At 40.2% G+C, this 14992-nt stretch overlaps 1 protein-coding gene across 1 annotated transcript; it reads right to left on the reverse strand.

Moving 5' to 3' along the window:
- Positions 1 to 426: 426 nt before the first annotated feature.
- ABCE1 (ATP binding cassette subfamily E member 1) lies at positions 427 to 14932 on the reverse strand. The gene is made up of 18 exons (XM_052690419.1): positions 14811 to 14932; positions 10363 to 10524; positions 9759 to 9844; positions 8836 to 8933; positions 8348 to 8465; positions 6677 to 6814; positions 6457 to 6526; positions 5340 to 5436; positions 4480 to 4569; positions 4045 to 4166; positions 3628 to 3849; positions 3104 to 3163; positions 2962 to 3020; positions 2680 to 2790; positions 2456 to 2598; positions 2239 to 2361; positions 1191 to 1302; positions 427 to 948 (listed from the first exon to the last, which is right to left on the reverse strand). The coding sequence occupies exons 2-18, from the start codon at positions 10463 to 10465 to the stop codon at positions 901 to 903; spliced, it is 1800 nt and encodes a 599-aa protein (XP_052546379.1). The 5' UTR covers positions 10466 to 10524; positions 14811 to 14932; the 3' UTR covers positions 427 to 900.
- Positions 14933 to 14992: the final 60 nt, after the last annotated feature.

A 14992-nucleotide genomic window follows, 5' to 3' on the forward strand; every position in this document is an offset into this window, starting at 1 on the left:
CAGCTCCACATAGCTGGACTGCACTACAGTCGAGGAACGTTCTGCTAACATCAGTACTTTGGAAGCATTTTATTACTCAGAAAACCTGCTTCTTCCTCTACCGCACAGCGTGTAAAGCAAAGCAGCTGGGACGTGAAGCCAGCCAGGGATCTTCCTTCACTTGTGCAAGTGTAAGTTACAGAAGCTTGACAGAATTTTAGTGTTTTCCTTGAGACTTTATTTGATTATTCTCTTGTACCTAGGCCTGATAAGATGCATACGGGTTGAGGACTCAAAGATGAAATGGTGTCCTTGTTTACACTCTTATAGGTGGTTGGTACTCCATCTTTTGTTTCTTTTTGTAATGTGGAAAAGGTGTGTGTGCCATCCTATAACCACACAGACACTGCTCCATCAGAACTTGTGCACCGTATCACAGAAGGGCTGTAAGTTTGGATGATATTTATTTATGAAACCCTCATACAGAGAGATTCAGCTTTTTTAAAATAAGAGGATCTTCTGTATCTTGACGTTCTTGGTTAGTCTCCATCTTGTACACAAAAGCTTCAATGATTTTAAAAAATTCGGAAGTCCGGTAAGCACCTGGTGTGCAAGTAGAATAGATGGAATGGGAAACCTCCTGGTGATTTTGAAAAAACTGGAGCCTCGTTTGCACAATTTCAAGATGGTTTGGAATTATAACACTGGAAACAGGGCTGCGTCACCAAAATATAGAAAGTGGCAGTTTTAGTCAGACTCGATTTTACCCTGCTATTGGTCTCAGATGTTACACGCAGCACAGGTTTAAGCTCCAAAAAAACCAAAGTGTTCTAAAACCCAATTGGGCCTTCTTATCCATCAATATTTGTTTTGAATATGCATTTCTATGGGCCAGTTACAAAAGATGCTCAGATTCAATATTTAGTCATCCAAGAAAAAGTAGTTTCCACTCTTCTTTTGTTCCACATCCTTGGGAAGAGAAAAAAGGTCAGTGTTACTAAAAGTAGCCTTTGGCAGACTTGGAACATAGCTGAAATTAAAACCAGTTAGCTCAATTCCTTCCTACTTTACTTATTACTCTTAATACTCATCCCAGGTATTGTTTTCCAGCACAGCAAGACTTGCACAATAGCCTTCATTCTGCTCCTTATTTTAAATCCCAGATTTACATGGAGCAGTCGTGGCTTCATCGCTCTAAAGGTGCTTCTTACCTTGATTGAATTGAGTTTGTTTATTCTTGGTCTGTAGTTGTTAGGATCTCTTCTGAAAGTGATTTCAAGTTGGGATAGAAACTTATTCATTCCAGCCAGGAGAGTCTGAGGACTGTTAAGAGAGGTGAGTGGTAGAGATGGTGCATAATTTCCCGCTAAGCTATCAGATGTTCTATGCTTGTGCTGGCAGCTATGCCAGACTACAGAAAGCTTTAATTTCCAGCCTGAGCTCAGTCAGGTCCAGTAACACAACCGAGAGCAGGTATTTGGTGTACATATGCAATAGTTTCAGTACCTCTACATGTCACTAGAAGGCTCCTTGCTGCCTTTGCATTCTTCTTACTACTATTTAGATAATTTCAGGCGAGTTGGCACATAAATTATTTAGGTATTGAAAAAAAAAGTTGCAAGAAAAAATCACAACATGATGCTGAGAAGTAGTTAGGTGCTTGGGTGGGTTGTTTTTTATGATTCAGACTAACTTGGTCATCAAAAACAGGCAAGCTAGCACATATGAAGACCAGTGTGTTTACTGCAGCTAGCTCCTATTAACTACTTCCAAATTACAGTGCTCTACAAGCATGATTTCCGATATGGTTATTGTTCAAAGGTTCCATGGTTTATATGAAATGATTTATTTATTGGAACAGAAGTAGAGAAATCCAAAAAGGACAGCTTTATACTTGAACATGTGAAAACCACAGATGCTACGTTGCTGTCAAAACTTGCACTTCCCACAGTATTTACACAGGTGCCAAAACCAGCCCTAGTTCACAGCTTTCTTTTAATGCATCTGGAAGTTTATTTTTCCTTAAGCATACTCTGCTAACAGCCCTTTCTTCATCCCTCCCCACTGATGCTGCCTACTCATCCTCCTGGGACTACAGTTCAACTCCTGCGCAGTAGACTAAGGCTAGAATAAAAAAGCTAGAGCAGCTCCTGACTTAATTTCCACAGGCAAGGATACTTCACCTCTTTTTTTTCAATTGACAAACAATTAATTTCTATGTTGTCATCTTGAATCTTGCTTACCCAACGAACCTCCTACCTGTTCGCAACTGTGTTCTTGGAAGGAACACCATCAAAAACAATCACCCGATCAGCAAGGTATGTAGCCATGATAAAGTCATGTTCTACCACAAACGCTGTTTTTTTAGCATGGAGAATGAAACTGAAATACAAACAGAACGGAGAGAGATCTGAATGTAAACTTACTACAGAACTACTGGAAGTGTTAAGCATTTTCCCCACTGCCTTCACTTTACCGTTTCATGACTCTAGCAGCCATCAGACGTTGTTCGGAGTCCAAATATGCTGAAGGTTCATCAATTAGGTAGACATCTGCAGGTTTACCAAGACAAAGAGCTAACGCAACGCGCTGCAGCTCACCACCGGACAACGTTTGAACCTATAAGGGGAGGAGGGAAAAGTGAGCCACATTGCTCCTCTAATGCTTAACAATCACAATATTCTCTCAGGCCATCAATACCTCTTGGTCAATGATGTTTTCTATTTGAAGAGGTTTCATTACATCAGTTACAAACTGGGGATGGGTATAGGCATCTCTTATCTTCTCATGCAGTAGCTGACGAACACTTCCCTATCAAAAGAAAAGTTCTGCCATTCAGTTTTACGTGTCCTGCTACAAGAAAATAATTAAAAACAAAATGCTCTTTTAATTCTATTCTAGGCATCAACAATTTCTACTTGTATACTAACAACGTGCTTTTTGCAGCAAACACAACACTTAATAAATCAGAGTTAAACATACTGTAGATTTAGGGCTGATCTTCTGTGGCTTGTAGCTGACGTTTAGAATTGGGACCTCACCTACAAAAAGATAAAGTTAATCATGAAAACAAGAGCCTTCCCCATATCTTAAACACAGTACTTCAGTGGAAACTACGTAGTACCTCCTTCATCAGGTGTAAGTCTTCCTGCAAGCATTCGGATAAATGTAGTTTTGCCAGTTCCTAAAATAAGATACAGGTTACCTATATTTGAGACTTATTTATTAAGAAGGACTGCAAGTAAAATCAGTGATAGAACAAAATAAAAACTGGGTAAAGAACACGTTTTAAGATGAAACTGCTGAGTATTCCTACGTTTACTTCAAACAAGCAGTTTTTGCTATTGGTTTTCAAATCAAAAAGACATTTAAAGCTACAGCAGTCTAGATGCATGGCTAAGCTTGCCAGCTCAATAATCATCCTGCCCATTTGAGTCCTTAAGATGGGATAACAAAATCACAGTATTCTTAACATTCAAGTACCTTCAAGTTCCCACTCTTTATAAAGCAAGCTCATGGCACATCTTTACTAGGAAATGAGCATTCAACTTGACTTAAAAACATTCATTTAACAGCCTGGCCCTGATTCCAGAAAGGTTTTAGGGGCAAAGGGTTGTTGGAATCATTTCTAACAAGAATTCCACTTACCATTTTCCCCTAACATCACCATGATTTCAGAATCTGTAAATTCTCCAGCTACTATGGATAGTTCAAATTCTCCCATCTTTTTTTTCATTCCTGGATATTTGTACATACACATCTTTTTAACCTCTTCTTCATTTGCTGTTTCAGCCACTTTAAATACCAGAGATGCATCTCGAAACCTCAGATTTTCAGTGGGAACGTAGCCATCTAAAAAGATGTTTATGCCTACGAAGAGAGAGGGAATTAAAAATGCCTAACAGAAAAAAAAAAAAAAAGGAACTTCTGTACAGAATAGTAATTTTTTAGTTGCCAAAAAATTACATAACAGAAGGAATACACATTCACAGTATTTTCTTTAGAATATTCTTTCTTCCACGGGATTTTCTGTAGGTTTAAGAAATAAGAAAAGGCAAGAATTACCTTCTCTTACGCTGAAAGGCATAGTGACGACACCGTAAGCACTTGGCACACCATACAGGCAGCAGATGAAGTCAGAGAGATAATCCAACACACTTAGATCATGCTCTACAACAATAATGTACCTGAAAAAAAGCAGTCAGAGTTTTATATTTCAACCCCAAACACACTTATGTGGTGTTGCATACACACAAGCTATCAATATCTTCAAGTACTTAGTAGAAAATGTTCCCCCATGCTGCAGTATTAACTACAGAAACTACAGGACATCTCCAAGGTGCAAAAATAAGATATTACTGGCTTGGAATATTTTAAACATCTATTAATGTACCGCCCTGAGAAGTTTGCACTTGGAGGGAGTTGGACTGACTTCTTTCAAAAGCTCTGTGCAGTTGACTACTATTACAGACTAGAGCAACACTTCACAGTTACACTTACCTGTCAGGGTTGATCAGGGATCTAATAGTAATGGCAGCTTTCAAGCGCTGCTTGACATCCAGGTAGCTCGAGGGCTCATCAAACATGAAGCTAACCCCAAAAGAAAGAGTAAGATTTTAGACAAGGTAAACTTTCAACATATTCAAATCTAACACCAGCAATTCAACCATAAACACAGGAATAAAAATTTACTTCTAGTGGTGGAGAGTAAAAGCAAAAATTGTTTACTGACACTTTCCTTAAGTCTTTGGTTAGTATAACATGAAATTGTTAAGGCTCTGAAAAAGGTATGTTGCAACAAGTCACCAATCCGTTAGGAATTTCATGCACTCAGTTTTGATTCATTTTAAATGTAACAGCAAGTGCAAATCCCCCAACTGTAGGAGATTGGCAGAAAGATGTAATCTCCCACAGATCAAATAAAAACAACAACAAAATACAAGCCAGAAAATGCAGTCTTATGATCTCGCTTTCTTGATCCAAGGAGTCAAGAAACAGCACAGACTACATACAGCCTGTATTTCCTGGCTGCAATACAGAGGAAGAGGGAAATAAGTTCCCAAAAGTTGGGAAGGATCTCATTTCTGTCCATTTGTTACTCAAAGATGATTGAGGTACGCTGACAAACAGCTACCTCTCTGAAATTAGATATTTCTGGTCGGACAAATTAAAAACAAAGCAAAAAACATTCTACCATTCTACAAATGAAAGAAAAATAGATCCAAGGTCCCAAATTGGCCAAAGTGTAAAAATCAATCAATCTTTTGCTCAAATATTTCTTGCAAAACATAAACATTAAAGGACCGCACTGTAAGACAGGTTAGTAGAAGCAGTGTGTAATAGAAGTAAATTAAACATACATATCAGCCTTCTGAATGCAAACAACTGCACAAGCAAATCTCTGAAGCTCTCCTCCTGAAAGGTCCTCAACATTTCTTTCTTTCAGATGGGTTAAGTCTGCAAATAAGAGTCTAATTTTAGATATGTTACACCAAACAATTCAGACGCTGATTACCTACGCAAACATGTATAATCACAGCGGACATCCTACATGGGGGAAAAAAACAGAAGTGAAGTAAGTAAGTTCATACAGAATCATCGTAATGCTATGCAGAGGAGTCACAGCAACAACAGCTGACTGGTTTGTATGGCTGCTTCCTAACAGGTATAAAGATCACGTTCCTGTTTGCTTTTCCCCCGTGTTTTAACTGAACATTTCTGTCTCTAAGAAGAAAGCAAATACCATTTTTACAATTGCGTCCTGTGAGACTTGATTGAAAAGTTCTTATTTGCAGGACAATCCAGTCCTCCAAACATTGCAGTGAATGGGTAAAGCCAGTTGTTTTCTTGTCACAGACCACACTTCTGGTGGTACAACTTAGCCCACCTTCACTACCCAGGTCTACCAAAAAGAATCTTGATCTTAGCTTTGCAACGCCTAAATTAACACCTCAATTTAATCGACAACTGTATTCAAAACATGTACAAAAATTATTGGGGCTGGACTATGCAGATGTTCCTATACTGGTTTCTGAGAATAACGAATATTACTTCCATTAGAATTACTTACACACAGCTCTCTGAATAAGAATTTTTACATGCTTGCATAGTATTTTCTACATGCAATGCTTCTCACCATAGGAGATGCTAGGATTTTGATTGAGTTCTAAGTAAGCAAGAACAGCAGATGGCAACTGGAATTTTTCCACTTTTAAAATAAACATGTTCTACCATGAAAGAGAAACTGCATTTGATTCTGTTAATTAGAACGTGTCAATTAGTTTTCCTTTGATACTAACAAGTATTTCTGGCATTGGTTCAGGCAGTACATAAAGCAAGACCTGAGCTTTCTGCCAAAGTTCTTTTACATTTTAGATTTAAAAAAAAAAAAAAAAAAAAAAGATAGAATTTAAACCGTTTCATCTGCAGCAACTTATTTCTTTTTGGGATAAATACTGATTTTGCAAACTTACTTACCAAGCTGCTGACATACAACAGTTTGTGTCTTAGTTTCATCCTTTCTATCCAGAATTGATCCCACCGTTCCCTAAAAGATAAGCAGTACAGATAACCCAACAGTGCTGTATCAAGATTAACTGTTGCAGACAGTAGTGAGTTTTTCACTTCAACAAAACCTTTAAAAAGAAACGTACCAGGAGAAGCTCCTAATTTTCCATCAAGTAGTGACATTTCTTACCTTCGCGGCTTTAGGGATCTGGTCCACGTACTGAGGCTTAATGATAGCCTTTAGGTCATCTTCCAGGATCTTGGTGAAATAATTTTGTAATTCAGAACCTCGGAAATAAGTCAAAATTTCTTGCCAGTCAGGTGGGTCCTGTGACAAAATTAAAGCCCATTTTTATTTAAGACATTTCTGATGGTGTATTTTAGGTTACCGCCTGATTTTAAAAGTGCCAACCAACACGGCAAATGGAATTTGCCTGCAAGATTGAAAAAAACAAAACAAGACCTGGATAAAAGCTAGTCCCTTAATTGTTTTGTAGCCTCTACAAAGTTGTGTTAAGAACAAAACAAGCCAACTGCAAAATGGAGAAGAGTTGAGATTGATTTTCGTTTAAGGCGCGCTGCCAGTAGCTCTCTCAAGAAAAGCACCTTCCATTTGCACCTGGACAATTAAGATGTGCGAGTGAAACTACGTCACAGGGCCAAATGATGCTGTGGGTTACTGTAAAGGAACGTATTTGCTAGCTGATGCAGCTAGGAAAGGGGCTAGACTGATAAAATCAACTTGTGCAGAAGATGCAATAAAAACTGGTCATCTTCTCTGCTTACAGACAATGTTTCCAAGGAAAGAAGTGTGAAAAGGAAAAATCAAGAAAAACCCAACACCTCCAATAATAAACAAAACAAAACTATTCAGTGCAATCACCCAAGGGAAAAAACTTAACCTGAACAGTCTAATTTTGCACAGCGTTGCTACTTTCAATGATGCCAAATTAATTATTTTGATGGTTAACACAGTACAGAAACAGAGTAGCACAACTGTATTTCCAAGCCAAGCAAAAACACGCAGAGGAAATGCTTCCTAAATTTTAGAGCAGAAGCAGCGTGTAAGATTCAATTCATACCACATGTTTCTGTGGTCTTAAAGATTTGGCTCTTCAATGGAAAGTCTGATTTTGGAAGCATGACAATTCAATGAAGTACATTCAAAGAGTCAAAATTTTGCTATTTCTGCAATCTACCACCTGAAACAAGAAGCCCACAAAATAATATAAACCAAACTCAAATAAGGATGGGAGACAACAGCTGGAAGGTTGTTACTTCTTTGTAGTTTCACGTGGCAGCCATAAAGTGGATGATTAATTAAAATGATATTCTTTCACATAACAAAACAGACGAATAGAGGTTCAACAGACATCACAAGGTGATGCGAAGGTGGGAAAGTGCTAACTGAAATACTGGCTGATAAGAAGAGTCACAGTAGTGACTGCCTTTTCTATAATAGTTTTTGGTCTATCAGTGTACTGTTAGTTAAACAAAGTCTTGTAAATTATTTTCCTGGCTGGCTGCTTTTGGCAACGTGAACAAACTAAGGATTTTTAGAACACAATATTGAAGCGTACAGTTGGAAACGTCCTCATCAACAATTAACAGCAACCACATTTTTTGTAATAAGAAGTCTTTAAATGAATCAAAGACAGAATAAAGAAAATAAAGAATACTTGGTGCTGTGATAAACATCCTTCTACTATTGTTTCTGGGTGGAGTTAGATCCTGTGGCTGTAAAGAGGTAAAGCTTCACTGTCTTTCCAAATTCTACCCCATTCCTTCGCAGGAACATTTGCTGAAACTGCATAACAACAGCTATCTATAATGCCAACTCTATTTTATTGCTGATACATACATCATATTTTCCAAGATTTGGCTTCTGCTTTCCTGCTAGAATTTTCAAGGCAGTTGATTTTCCAATACCATTGGTTCCAACCAAACCCAGGACTTCACCTGGACGAGGGATAGGCAACCTGCATGCGACATCGACAACTTTGGGTTAATTGATTTAATCCCGTCACGTACCAACATTTGGAAGTGAAGTAAATGCTACAAACCTGTTTTCAGACTTGCTGATTATTTAAACCTACACTGTCAATCTGACAATACATGATGGAGCAGAAATTAAGAACAGTCTGGTTTTTAATCAGGAACATTTGTTCTGTAAAATAAGCACTCACTGTAATTTCACTACAGTATTTTTAAATAAGAAAAACAGTCATTAGCATCCAACAATGAAGCTACGGAGCCAATAACCATGAACAGCTGGCTGTGAACTCCTAGTTTAGACTAACAGAATCTTGAGAAGTTTTGTCTTTTACACTGATCTGCAAAATAAAATACCTGTGAAGTTTGAAGGCATTGGCACAGTATCTGTGTGTTGTTTCTTTCTCCAGGTTGCTCGGTAAGTTAACAATTGACAAGGCTCCAAAAGGACATTTCTGTAATTTAAACATATTTATGTATTATATTACTTATGCACACAAACAGTTTAATAACAGAATTCTTATTTTTGGTACTGCACAACTGTGTGCTTCATTTTTATTTATTTTTTTTTTAAAAAAAAGAACTTTCAGAAGAAGAAGATTGGCTACACTGCACCAGTTAAACATTTTTCACTTCTCAGTAAAATACATCAAACCATTTACAGGCTACGTCAATGACTTTTTAAACTCAGCACTTTAATGACTGGAGTTTACAGACTTTTATATTACAGTCAGGAATTGGACTCGATGATCCCTGTGAGTCCACTCCAACTTGGGATATTCTGTCAGAAAGCTACTTCACTGTTGTTTAGTCAACTTAGTCCAAAGAAAGACTATGGCACGCTTTTCAAATTAAAGCAGCAATGCAGACTGTCAGTCAGTGACAGAAGTTAAACAGCATACATGCGATAGCTCTCTTACAAAAGAGCTTCTTAGGTGTCTACTGTTACAAAAACAACCCACCAAGACACACAACAACAACAGGAAAAAAAGAAAAAACACCACCAAAACACAGGAAAACCACCACCAAAACCAGCCAGCCAACCAGCCAAACTCCCAACCACCCCAAAACGATGTTATAAGCAAAATGATACAACCTACATCCCCAACCCCACCAGTTCAGTAACCTACCACAGTATTTCACTTCATTTTAACAATAACAGTTGACAAGGTCTGATTACTCAGAGAAACAAAAATACTTTGTGTAGTGTCTGCATAGTAATATAGTGTAATTTTAGCATAATAATATTATCACTTTATATAAAGCAGATAAACTTTTACCTTGATGCAAATCCCACAACCAATACAAAGTGTTTCAGAGATCCATGCTATTTTGCTCTGTGGTGCGACTTCTATGCAAAGTTTTCCTGGTGACAAAGAGTAACATTAGCTCAAGAAAGTTTCGGACGTATCCTATTTCTTGCCAGTACTACTAAATTCCAAAGAACACGCAGTCAAGTACTTGGAAGAAATTCTTCACGGTGAGGGTGGTGAGGCACTGGATGAGGCTGCCCTGAGAAGCTGTGGATGAGCCATCCCTGGAAGTGCTCACAGCCAGGCTGGAAGGGGCCCTGGGCAACCTAGTCGAGCCGGAGGTGTCCCCGCTCATGGCAAGGCTTGGAAGTCAATGATTTCAAAGATCCCTTCCAACCCAAGCTATTCAATGACATGATCCTACCAAGAGCCACAGCAGCTTTAAATCATTTGAAGGCCTCAAAATCAGCATTACTGCTATGAACTGCTCACGCTTTCAAAGATGAATGTTCAACTTTAATAGCCTTCATAAAACAAAGAACAGAACACCCAACACCCTGGCTCATTCTCACTGAACGTTACTTCAAACTTCCCAGAGTGCTTAAATACTTTGTTAAGATGCATCTCTTACCCATTCGAACCACAGGACAACTCTTCTTGCATTCCTGACGGCATTTCTTTGGCTTACACTTGTCATGGTTGACAATAGCAATTCTTGTTAATTTGTCTGCCATCGTGCACGGTTGATGGCTGCACGCATTCACCAATTATGAGGGCGATCTGTCTTCCAGATCTTAAAGAAAAAAAAGGAAAAAAACAGAACACAATTACTGACAGCACAGGGAAGAGAGTACATATTTCAAATTATTACTAGCAGGATTCAGAGAGGAAAAAAGCAAACTGTATTTTTTTCCCCTCTGTTAAAAACAGACAACAATCAGGGCAAATACACTCAGATGCCAGTGGAAAGGATACTGATGTAACGGCTTAGGTTCTAAAATCTGCTTTTCCATTCGTCTCCAATTTCTCAACTGTAAAATAAAATTGCAAATGCATGTGCTTCCTAGAAAAACATATAATAGCAAGAACTAAATATAATGTGCTTTGTGTCAGCAGCTTGACAACTAACTGTCAGGGAGTCCTGACATACTTATCATTTCCACGCAACCTGCACAGTCCTTCCAAGAAAAGGAGTTCAATATTTCTTATGAAAAGAACTGTCCTCTATTGGATGTCCAGTTTATCTTTGTCTCTCCAAACTAAAGCTTTGCAGGCTATTTGCTACATATGGCTTTTATATAACGAAAAGTCGTGAGTTTCAGCCTCCTGAAGAAATCAAGAATAAAACAGCTACATGGCATATTTATTACATTTAACCCTATTCACTAAGAGCTTCCCTGTGAACCTCAGTTAGAAAGAACCCTACAGACACTATTAATAAGAAAGAAGGGAAGAGACTGGCACCTTATGCGAAGCAGAGATAAGAAATCAAGATGTTATCGAATCTTTAAGTGCTTTATTACCATGAATATTCTCAGTGCTGCCTTTCAGAAGTCATAGCCTTACCCCTGCTTTGAATTCCCAAAGTATTTTAATGGCTAAAGATGCTCTCATCCAATACAAAGGAACGCAACCGTTTAGTCACGTCCCCAACCTTCTTGTGGCCGTTGCTTATTTCAGTATCTCTATTTTTTCTTTAATATTTTAACTTCTTTTTAAGAGCCAAAAAGTAAATCTTAATGACATCACTGATGTTATTAACGACCGAATGTTTAAAAAAAATAAGACGACTCACTCCATAGTCCAGTGGCTGATATATTCATTGTCGGCATGGAACAAAGGGTTTGCAATTCTAACTTTAATACATTTTTCTTACACCAGAAAACAAGAAACATGAAGTTTATTACTAAAAACTCTACTGATGTTTGGCAATTTTCCAGGTAACTGACAGAATGGATTTTGCCTGTGTTTCAATGAACACAAAGATACCTTCTTCAGGAATACATTATACTGCTTTTTAATAAAAGTTCTGTAGTCTGCAAGGTGCAGAGTGCCCAAAGAAACACTCTCTACAACTTCCCAAAGGAAATGCCTCACCTGGGTGAGTCCTTCTTCCAAAAAAGCCTGTGTGGCTCAGGACCTTGAGCAGGCAGACCACACTGTCTACCTTCGGGCAGGGCTTTCCTTTCTAGTCACCTTATCTCTAACAATGCACACAGCTATTTCCACAGGTTATAAGAGCAGCAGACAAAGCACCGTAGCTCAGGAGCTTGCTTTCCCTGCCCAACTTCCCTAACCTGTGGTAGATGTTTCTGTCTGGGCAATACAGATTAGCAGGGCAGACAGACTCACTGCACTTTCCACCTTTCCAGTCTGGTGCTTAGCTTCAATTTAGCAACAGAGGAGGAAAAGGGAGTGGGTCCCTCTAAAAGACTACACCAAAACGGCTTCAAACACTTAGTTTATGCATTTACTTCAACAAGCTTTCCCCGTGATTTGTCACACAGAGGGTGGTGACGCAGTGGAACAGGTTGCACAGGGAGGCTGTGGATGCCCCATCCCTGGAGGCACTCAAGGCCAGGCTGGATGTGGCTCTGGGCAGCCTGGTCTGCTGGTTGGTGACCCTGCACACGGCAGGGGGTTTCAAACTGATGATCTTTGTGGTCTTTTTCAACCCAGGCCATTCTATGATTCTACAATTCTAATCTCGGTGGGAAAATTAAACTGAAGCCTGAACAGTCAGTCATTGCTGAATCAGACCTTGGTTCTTAAGTAACACAACAGCCTCGCAATTCTTTTTCTTCTAATGCCACTATATGTGAAAATAACCACCTGCAGTGAAGAGTTTCGAACTGCCTCTAAGTCAGAGATGTAAGTGCACCAAGCATTTAAAGATTACAGGGGGTAGGAGAGAGAACTACACAGCCAGTATGGAGATGTGGGATGAGGCATTCCTGCTCCCATCTACATGATGAAGCACCAGTTTATTCAAAACTCTATGGTGATATTACACCATTTTCAGAAAAGAGTATTTGTCACTTCCACAACATCTCCGGGACTGCCCTGATGTCTACAATGACTGCTACCCACAAGAGAGAAAAAAAGATAATTCTCCTCAGAACTGCTAGTTTAGAGCAGAATAAATAGGTGTCCAAAGCCAGACTGAACTGTGGTTGCACACTCACATGCTGTTACCTCAGTAGAGTTTAGTTTAATGCATCGAACAGGACTGTCTGATTTCAAGGTGCAAAGAGTGAACTCTTAAAATACAAGTCAGCAACAAATATGGGATGCGTATGGTAGAGCGCAGTACAGCATTAATTGCTAGGTACAGTCAGCAGGAGAAACTGGTATTCAGAAGCACTTAAGCTCAGATCTGTATTTGTGCTTTCCAAATCAAGAACAGAACGTAAGACAGAGCACAAAAACATTTGTCTACCACTAACTATAGAGTGGTTATTTTGGATCAGCAAATTTTGCCAGAACTATGGACTGAAGGTGCAGGTGAAAGAATGAGGAAGAGTAACAGCTACTAACCAGAAAGTTTTCAACACCTTGCCAGTATTATTTATTGAAGCCACATGCTGCAAACTAAGTCCAGTTGTATCACTTACCAGAAAAGTGTCTAAAACTAAGACACATAAAAATGTTGTCACAAACATTTCAAGTCAATGTTCTTATGATTTTTGATAGATCATTATTTATTTCTTCTGTCACAGGCATTACTCATAATAGAACTGTCACGTTAGAATGACAGAGAAGGATTTGTAATTGCTTGGAATTACGCAGAACATACAAGCACTAATAAAAGTTACAAGTGAAGACTGAAAGATAGCTAGAGTTGATTCAATTAAATGCTACAAAGGAGAGATCTGTGTTCAGAACTGAGTCATACTTCAGTTACTTTGCAGAAGAAAAACAGTTAATATTTTTAACAAATTACATTGCATCACGTGTAAACTAAACACAGTGGAAAGAAATGAGGATGAGAAGCATTCACACTTTCCTCTGCAAGTAATAAGCCTCAAGAATTCTTTCTTGATCCACTGCTAACGGATCACATTCAGTGACTCCACAAGAAGAAAAAGTTAGTTAGAATGCCCCAAGTGACTTTATATTAAACACAAAGAGTACGCACGTGCCGGATCACCACGTTTGTTAGTGTGAAAGCAGAAGCAGTGGGAAATGGCACAAGTACCACCAAGGTACACTAAGAATTACAAGCCAGCCTATGCTTTGGTTTTGATGTTTTAGAAACTGAGCTGACGCTGTACAAGAGGTTTAATAAGCCCCAAACCTAATGACTGTACTTAACTCATCACATCGCTCACAAGGCACGAATATGAAAATGAACGCAACGTGAATACGAGAAGCGTCTGGTCAAACGCACTGACGCAGCACAGCGAGTGGGTGTGCTCAGCTGTGCTGAGCCGTGGTCATTATCTCTCCATCTTTCATATTTCCCTTCAACGTGAAGCAAAAGGCACAAACCCAGCAACTGCCATCAGCACACGGGAAAACTACAAAAGGTGTCTTTTTTTTTTTTCTTTTTTTTTTTGAGCATGGCAGAGAGCAAGTGCTGCCGCGGCCTCGGAGAAATGCCCTCTTCGCTTTTGATTTTTACTTGCGACTTGAGAGAAGCAGCCTAACCCTTTTACCTTGTCAACATGGCAATCGAGTCATCGCTACCTTAAAGGAGTCTCGATCTCCCTGCCACGCAAGCAGGCAGCCGTACACCGGGTGAACTTCCTGACGTTAAGCCCGGCTGTCTCCCCTAGCAGCGTCAGCCCCGCCGCCCAGCCCTCCCTCCTTCCCCCGGACGGCTTTTTCGGCCCGGCTCAGCCGCGGGGCTGCGCCCGGATCCGCATCGCCGTGCAGCACGGCGCGCTCCCTCAGAAAGTGGCCGCAGCGCGGGGGGGCCGAACCCGCATCGCGACCGGACTGGGGGCCGCGGTGCCACAGGAAGGGGCCGCGGCCGGGCCCGGCGCCTAAAGCCGAGCCATCGGCACGGGAGGGGGCCGCGCCGATTCCCCGAGATCCGCGCGGACCCACTCTCCCGTCTCTCCGCGTCCCGCTTACCGAGAAACGGGGCCCGCCTTCCGGACCGGGCTCAGCGGCCGCCGCAGCTGCCGAGCACGGTCCGGCACAACGTGCTCCCGCCGCCACCCGGCCAAGATGGCCGCCTCCCCCGCAGGGCGGGGCCTGCGCCGCGCACCATAGAGAGGAAAGGAAGGACGGGAACGGGGCAGGGATAGAGCGGC

The sequence above is a fragment of the Tympanuchus pallidicinctus genome, unplaced genomic scaffold (genome assembly GCF_026119805.1).
Source record: "Tympanuchus pallidicinctus isolate F22 unplaced genomic scaffold, pur_lepc_1.0 scaffold26, whole genome shotgun sequence".
NCBI classification, from domain to species: Eukaryota; Metazoa; Chordata; class Aves; order Galliformes; family Phasianidae; genus Tympanuchus; species Tympanuchus pallidicinctus.

Excerpts from the sequence above, each read along its gene's own strand:
- ABCE1 (XM_052690419.1), bottom strand. The coding sequence starts at position 10,465 with ATGGCAGACAAATTAACAAGAATTGCTATTGTCAACCATGACAAGTGT. Across the intron at positions 4,570-5,339 it reads TGCATTCAGAAGGCTGATAT|CTTCATGTTTGATGAGCCCT; the intron begins GTATGTTTAATT and ends TTTTGGGGTTAG. Across the intron at positions 2,362-2,455 it reads GCTGCTAGAGTCATGAAACG|TTTCATTCTCCATGCTAAAA; the intron begins GTAAAGTGAAGG and ends TTTGTATTTCAG.